This window comes from Austrofundulus limnaeus, unplaced genomic scaffold (genome assembly GCF_001266775.1).
Source record: "Austrofundulus limnaeus strain Quisiro unplaced genomic scaffold, Austrofundulus_limnaeus-1.0 Scaffold1483, whole genome shotgun sequence".
Taxonomy (NCBI): domain Eukaryota; kingdom Metazoa; phylum Chordata; class Actinopteri; order Cyprinodontiformes; family Rivulidae; genus Austrofundulus; species Austrofundulus limnaeus.
Window position 1 is genome coordinate 49,284 of NW_013953885.1, and position 7,569 is coordinate 56,852.

The window sequence follows — 7,569 nt, forward strand, 5'->3', positions numbered from 1 at the left end:
AAATAAATTTGTCTGACAAAGCAGCAGCTCTCATTTACAGCCGTCTCATTTGGCTCGGTACTTCTCTCCTCTCAGTAGGGTTTGTGGAAAAGGTGGGCACATTCTGTGGCAGTTTGAGCTCGCTGTCAGCCTCAAGTTGTCAAGACGACAGAGATGGAACCACAAGATCATCTGAGTCCTCAGACGGGGCAAGACGGCGGAGGAGTAAGTCGTGTCGCGTGGGCTCCCGCTCCGACTTGTTCTGTTTGTGGTTCTCTATTAGATGTCCTTGCTGTTTTGAACATTTGGTCCGTCCGGACTCGACCCCTGAGTGATTCTTGCCTGGAAGAGTAGAAGAATGGCGACAAACTCAAGGAAAACCAAACGCTCAAGCTCGACGGCTGCTAGGCTTGACGCCGCCTCGGAGCTGACTGCAGCTAAAACCGAACTTTCGGGGCCCTCCTCACCCTCCCGCAGCGAGGCGGATGCACTCTCTTTGAAGTTTGACATTCTTGGCGCTATAAAAACCGATCACTCAGCTGTGATCAAATCCAAAATAAAAGCGGCTTTGGCTGAAGAGTTRACTCGTATTAAAGGGGAGCTACAAGTGGTGAGAGCGGAGGTAGCTAACGGCACGATGCTACTGCGCGCAGATCTGGACCACGTGAAACAGAGCGTTAAAGAAGTGGAGGGCGGCTTGTCGACCTGGTCCGATGAGGTTGTTGCTTTCCGCACCACCATGTTGGAATTGAAAGAAGTCAATGGGCTCAAAAAGAAGTGTGACGATATGGAAGGGCGCATGAGAAGGTGCAATGTGCAGATTATTGGAGTTCCTGAAACGCCAGAATCCAGCGCCACTTCAGCAGTAGCTAAACTGCTAACAGGGGTTCTACAGATGGATAAAGAGCCACTGGTGGACCGAGCCCATCGCTCTCCAGGTGGAAACAGGTCAGGCGATAAGCCGCGGGTTATTGTCGCTAAGCTGCACTATTATCAAGAATGTGTGGAAATACTGCGTCGGGCTCGGAGTCGTGGTCCTCTTCGTTTTAAAGAGTCACTGATTATCATCACATCTGACTACACGGCAGCTGTGGCCTGGGCTCGGGCGGCGTTTATGGAGGTGAGGAGGCTTCTTCGCAACCGACGTGATGTTTGCTATGGCCTGCTTTTTCCTGCACGGCTTCACATCTCTCAAAGGGAGGAAAGCAAGGAATTCCTGGATGCCAATGAAGCAATGGACTACGTTAAAAAGAGGATCCTCTTGGCGACGGACAGCGAGGACCGGCGTTGACCGCAGGTCCAACCCTCATCTATCCATTGTGACTGTCAGGTTGTAATGAACCTTTTAACTTTATGTCCCGCGTTATGTCTTGTTTTAATTTTAGACATTATTCTCAGGGACAACATTCCTCTTTTTGTTCTATATACGAGAGTTTCACAGGGGGTCTGTCCGGATTTTGGTTAGTGATTTATTTATCAGTGCTGCAAGGAGCATAAACAGTAATAATACTTTAAAGTAAGGGAACCCCTTTTTNTAATATTTCAGTTATTAATCAATATTCTCTGTTCATCATTCTGGTTTATCCAAGGCCAAAGATCCCCAGTTGTCCATTTGAGGGGCAGGTGTCTAAAAAAATTTAACCAAGAAATGTTTAAGATGTTTATATGTTCAGCCCTTAAAACATTTGCACTTAGAATTTTATCACTTTAAATACTTTTCAGTAAGTTAAATGTCTACAATTCTGGTTCAAATAATGAACTTCATGTTTACTAGATTGTTAACTAATTATTTTCGAGTTAATATTGCCTCAATGAATAGTGATTAAAAAAGTAACCTGTAAAACTCTGTTAAATGTGATATGGTTGAAAATTTGGGTGCACCTAACTTTTGTGCTGGTGCACCTAAGAAAATTGTTAGGTGCACCGGTGCAACCAGTGCAAAAAGTTAGTCTAGAGCCCTGCAAAATGTCCGCCAATTCTGAGCTGGCAAAAATCTTTTAATAAAAAACCAGGTCTATCGCCTGCTTCGTCGCCATAGATTTACGGCCTTACAGTGTGGTGGAGAACAAGGGGTTCATATTCATGTTGCAGACAGCGGAGCAGAGGTACTGTAGGCCATACCATCCCCTAAGCTTTCCATTGAGACAGCTGTGCCACAGCTTTACCAAATGACTAAAAGGAAAAAAATTATGAAAAATTTAGAGGCAGCTAGTTTAMTGGTACTATTTTCCTGTTTTAAAAAAAACGTTTTCACTTGTTATTCTTAAAGCTTCTGAATAATAGGCTTTCATTTGTGCAAAAGTAGTGTTTCGTGTTGTATTTTTGGTACTGCAAATTTCCTGTGAAAAGAAAAGTGCATGTTGTTCAACTGTAGCATTTTATTATACCAAAGCACTTTATTTTTGTCAAACTTATTTTATAGCTGTGGTCCAGACACTATTTTTAAAAAAGGCACTTTYCTTAAAAGTGAAAAGGCAGCATGTTTAATTGCATTACATTTTTAATAACGATTCACTTTTATTTTTGTTACTTGAATATATGTAATATTGCCTTAATGAAACAGTTAAAAAAATTACACTTAAGCATGGATTAATGTTTAAAACTTATTAAATGTGAAAAGAAAAATCTGCATTTGTCATTCTGTCTTGCAATGCAGACTGGAGTTGATCATGCAGATTCTACAGACTTAAGCAGAATTTTTTATTAATCAATTCGTTTTGAATGAAAAATCGTTTTTGAATCGAAAATAGTTTTGAATCAAAATTCGATTTTGCATCGAATCGAATCATGACATAGTAAAAGATTCCCACCCCTAGTAGACTGAGCCCCACCTATCCCGTCCACTGTTGGCGTCTGTGACGACTAAAAATGGTGAACAGACAGGGCTCTCATAGCAACTTTTTGATTAAGAGCAAACCCAACTGGATCTAGTAGACTGAGCCCCACCTATCCCGTCCACTGTTGGCGTCTGTGACAGCATGGAGAAGAAACGGCGACCAAACAGGGGCTCACAGCCACAGATCAACTGGATTTGTTTCACAAATTACATGAAATATTTTTACAATAAATTAGCAACTATGTTAATTTCATTCAACAATAATGTATAACAGCAGATACAGTATATGATCTAAACCAGAACTGAAGTCAGTCAGTAACTTAAGACATTTTAGCTAGTTGAAAAATGACTTCAGCTAGTAATAAAGTATATTTATTATGTCTTCTTACTGTCATAAATAATAATAATAATAATAAATATTTACCATTAACACTTAGAAAATGTTCTCTGTATACCTGGTTATAGGATGAAATTTGTTTCTACTGATATTAGCTAACCATTTTCTCAACAAGTCATCTTCCTCTAACAGAAAACTGAAAATACTTTCATTTATATTATTTTACACTGTGTTGGTCTAAATAACAAGAGAACAAATCAGCTTCTAATAACCTAATAGTTTGTGTTAAATTGTAGCATGATTCAGCAGAGTGCTACACTCGTACATGCTTGACAAGCTAATATCTGCTAACCAGTTCAATAATAAAAAAAATGATTAAATCTGCTTTTTAAGCAGTGGCGGCTGGTCAATAGAGGGCGCCGCCCCACCACTATTTTTTGGGACAGAAAAAATATAAAAATGAAATGACAAAATAAAATGTTTAGTAGAAATATCTATATATTTTTTAGATGTGCAAGATACGTTTTATATAGTTATTAATGGATAAACTTTCATTTTTACTCATGAACGATGTGTTCAGTCACTTCCGATTCACGCCAGGGAGCAGAAATCTTTACCATTGAAGACAAATGTTAACTAATGTTTCATTGAGGACCTACTGTCCTCAATGCAAAAGAATAGGGAGTCTCTGGGCGCAGGTCACGTGGTTTGCATACCGGTAATGGGTCGACGCCATGTTCAGTAGGGCGGGACGGAGCAAACCCAGTAAGCTAATGGAGGAGCTAACAACTCAGCTAAGTCTCTTAAACACAACCTTTTTGATGAGAACAACCCAGGAGAAGCTTAAAGTTATAGAAGAACCTGGGCATGATCAGATGGACATGAAGAGCAGCGGGTCACAGACAGAGGGAGAGTTTATATTCCATCATTTTACAAGACCTGGATTAGAAACAAGGCTAACCTAACCGCTAGTAGCAAGACTAATGCTCTGTTTAGCTTTCTGCCTCATTTTTCAAGCATCAGGATCTGATCCAGCATGGATTAAAACAGGTAAGAGAAAAGCTAAAATACTTTTGTAATGCTTGTTAATCATAGTATATTATATATATTAATGATGAACACAACTTAAAATAATATAATATTTTTATATTTTTGACAGATTTAAGATTTTTTTCTTCTTTCTGCTGCCTTTCATTTTATTTATCTTTTTTTCTTTTGCTGTGTATAGAATTTTGTTTTTTAATTAAATATAATCAAAAATATAATAGAGGTGCAACAATGTGTTGTTATTAAAATACATCAATTGTTTTCTATGAATATATACTGTATAAGAAAGCTCACTTGTAGCCATCTCCATATTGAATTAAATTTGTTTATTCATTTATTGTTTTAGGTTTGTGACACCATCTTGAGACATTCAGAAAACATCTGATCAGAGCTGCAGGCTGACAGGTTCCTGCAGGACAGTTCTCTGAAGCAGCTCTGAAGACCATGGAGGCTCACCCAGTGCTGAACAGGACCAAGAAGTMTGATCTAGTTCTGGAGCTGCAGTGGTGCTGTGGCTCTGTACCAGCTCTTCATGCAGAACAATCTGCAGGACACCTTCAGAGACTGTGACTCTGCTGAAGACTCTCATCACATCTCCTCTGACCACAGCTGAATCTGAGAGGAGCTGAACACTGAAGAGAATCCAGACTTTCCTCAGGTACACAACATCACATCTCACTGCACTGACCATGCTCTATAGAGAAGAATCTTACTAAAACATACTTGACTTTAACCAGTCATGAAGAGATTTGCTTCTCAGTAACTGAAAKGCAAAATTTATGTACAAAAAATAAAACACTACATGACATTGTAATGCTGTTTTATTATTTTCATTAATTTAATAAATACACTGCCATTAAACAACTTAGTACATGTGTGATTACTTTTTGAGATATGTCTATTTTGGAGTTGTAGACCCCCCTGGAGAAAAACCCACCAACCACCACTGTTTATAAGCTTATTTTAATTTTAAAAAGTTACATTATTAGCTTCAGTTCTRCTCAGATCACACTGAGCTAAACAAGATCAAATCTGTTTACTTGTGTTATGAAATGAAACGTTTTCCTGTTTACCTTAAGTTGGTAAATCCATAACACACAGCTTTTCTGGCAATATTTTTAACTTTAGATAGATTATATGAACTGTAAAATATTAATAATAATTTTGTTAATATTATTAATAGTTTTTATGATTTCCACATTGTCAGTCCTTTTTTTCTGCTATGTTGCCAACACGTACARTGATGGTAAATCCAGACTCTTGCCCGTTTTGCTTTAGCCACTTAGCTTTTACAGTCGATCACACGGTCACGTGGTTAAAGTGATCGCGTCAAACTAACATATTAATGTGTTTAGCAGGTCTCCCTGATGGTGCACACAGAATTTAGAGCAGATTGATTCATGTATGTGTGATTTAGAGCTAACCGTGTTCAAATGGCAAGGCATCAGCATTTGCCACTCTGCCACACCATCCCGCCACCAGTCAGTGTTGAGAAGCATGCATGTGAAGTCTGCATAGTCAAAGCTTTAGGGGTAGTAAACTCAGATACATGTGCAAGAAAAGAGACAAATTGGCAGTTTTGATCCAAAATGGCTGACTTCCTGTGAGGTTTTTGTAGGTCCTGAGACATTTGATATGTATACCAAATTTCATGATTCCAGGTCCAAGCATGGCTTAGGGCAGATTTTGTAAATAATTATAGGGGGGAACTGTAAAGAAATTAGGCCACGCCCCCCAAAAATTGGACTGCATTCCCATAGTGGGGTGGATTCAGATCAACCACAGCAAATTGCGAGCAGATTGGTTGAAATATGTGGAATTTAGAGCAAAACGTATGTCAATGGCATGATGTCTGACTTCGCTGTACTGCCATGACCACGCCTTTTACCAAAACGTCCTTTTGCTTGAAAGCAAGTGAGATCAACGTATGGTCTGTGTTCTGACACAATTTGTTGTCGATTATGTCAAGGTCAGAGATAGAGCTTTCCAAGCCAAAAKGGTCACTTCCTGTTGTCAGGGGGTGTGGCTTTGATGATGTCATATGATCAAATGGTACGGTTAGGAATGTAACATGGATAACTCATACCAAATTTGATGTATTTTAGCCTTTCTAAGTTACAGCTTTCTGGAATTGTATAAAATGAACAGAGAGCATTTCTAAGTCCCCCGCCTCAGCGACGGGGGACAAAAATACTTTTTTTTTAATCAAAAAGAAACAAACAGTCTGTGGCAATGCCCAGAGGTTATGTTATAGTGTGCACCTCACCAAGTTGTCTAGTTCAGGGTCCTCGCTGAAGAAAGGTTTCCCTTCTTTCTCCTGACAGCGGACAAAGTTTTCAATGTCCACATCGAAGCTAGCTGAAGTGATGCAATCAGAGCTGAGTGTGGACTGCTCACACTTCTCAAAGAGCAGGGCCAACAGAGGGAACAGGGGATGGCTGTGGAACAGGCACCAACACACACACAAACTTAGATCAGCAATTTTCTGTAGCTTCTCAGGTAGAAATACATCTAAATATTTAAACAAGTATATGAAAAGAAATGTTTCAGTACTTTAATTTTTGAGTAAAGAAAAGAGAGAGATAATAATAAAGGACCAATGATGTCCTTCTGTAAATACACACAAACCGATATATAGATGCTTTATCTACGTCCATGGGGGTCTGCAGTTCAGTGGGTGCTGGACTGGGCACATCCACCAGTGTTTCGTCAATATACTTCTGCTCAGGATCGTCTACCTTTACCACACTCTGCATCTGTAAAGATGAGGAACCACTTAAGTGAAAAATGGAAAGCAACTGTAGAAAGTAAAAAACTAAAGAGATGCAAAGGGAAAGACACAGAAGATGAATATGAGGAGCAAGCAAAAGAGTAAACAGGTCAGTAAACAGACACAAAGTTATGTGGACAAGAGAATCTACTTAAACAAGAACTGTTTGTTCATTTTTTAAAAGCACTAGACTTTTTTGTAATAAAGCAATTTGAATTGGTTTTTAATGCAAAAGCCATTATTTATATCTTTTAGACATCTGTCAATTTCGTATAACACAGGTAACGTAATGCATTGTCATCAATGCATGTTCCCATGCAATGAAATTTGCTGCATTTGACCCATCACACATGAGACACACCCAAATGGAGCAGCAGGCAGCTATGTAAGCATGTGGGGAGACATTTAATAATTATTTATTTCCAAAACCCATTTCCAAATAGCCAAATTTACTGTATGTTTACTCAACTCAAAATACAAAATAGGGTTAGTATGATTTCAGTGATGAAAATGATTTAAAAAATTAGGCTGTAGAGGTACTTTTCACAACTTTGTGAGTTTTTAGTAGTAGTAGTAGTAGTAGTAGTAGTAGTAGTAGTA

General features: G+C 38.9%; 1 protein-coding gene across 2 annotated transcripts in view; it reads right to left on the bottom strand.

The window, feature by feature from the left end:
• Positions 1-7,569, bottom strand: part of LOC106535536 (homeobox protein PKNOX1) — a 39,419-nt gene that overhangs the window by 28,482 nt on the left and 3,368 nt on the right. For both annotated transcript variants that reach the window (XM_014032572.1, XM_014032573.1), the window contains exons 3-4: positions 6,828-6,955; positions 6,466-6,637 (exon numbers count right to left, since the gene is read on the bottom strand). In XM_014032572.1, the coding sequence (XP_013888026.1) occupies positions 6,466-6,637; positions 6,828-6,955 (300 nt within the window). The remainder of the gene's footprint in view (positions 1-6,465; positions 6,638-6,827; positions 6,956-7,569) is intronic.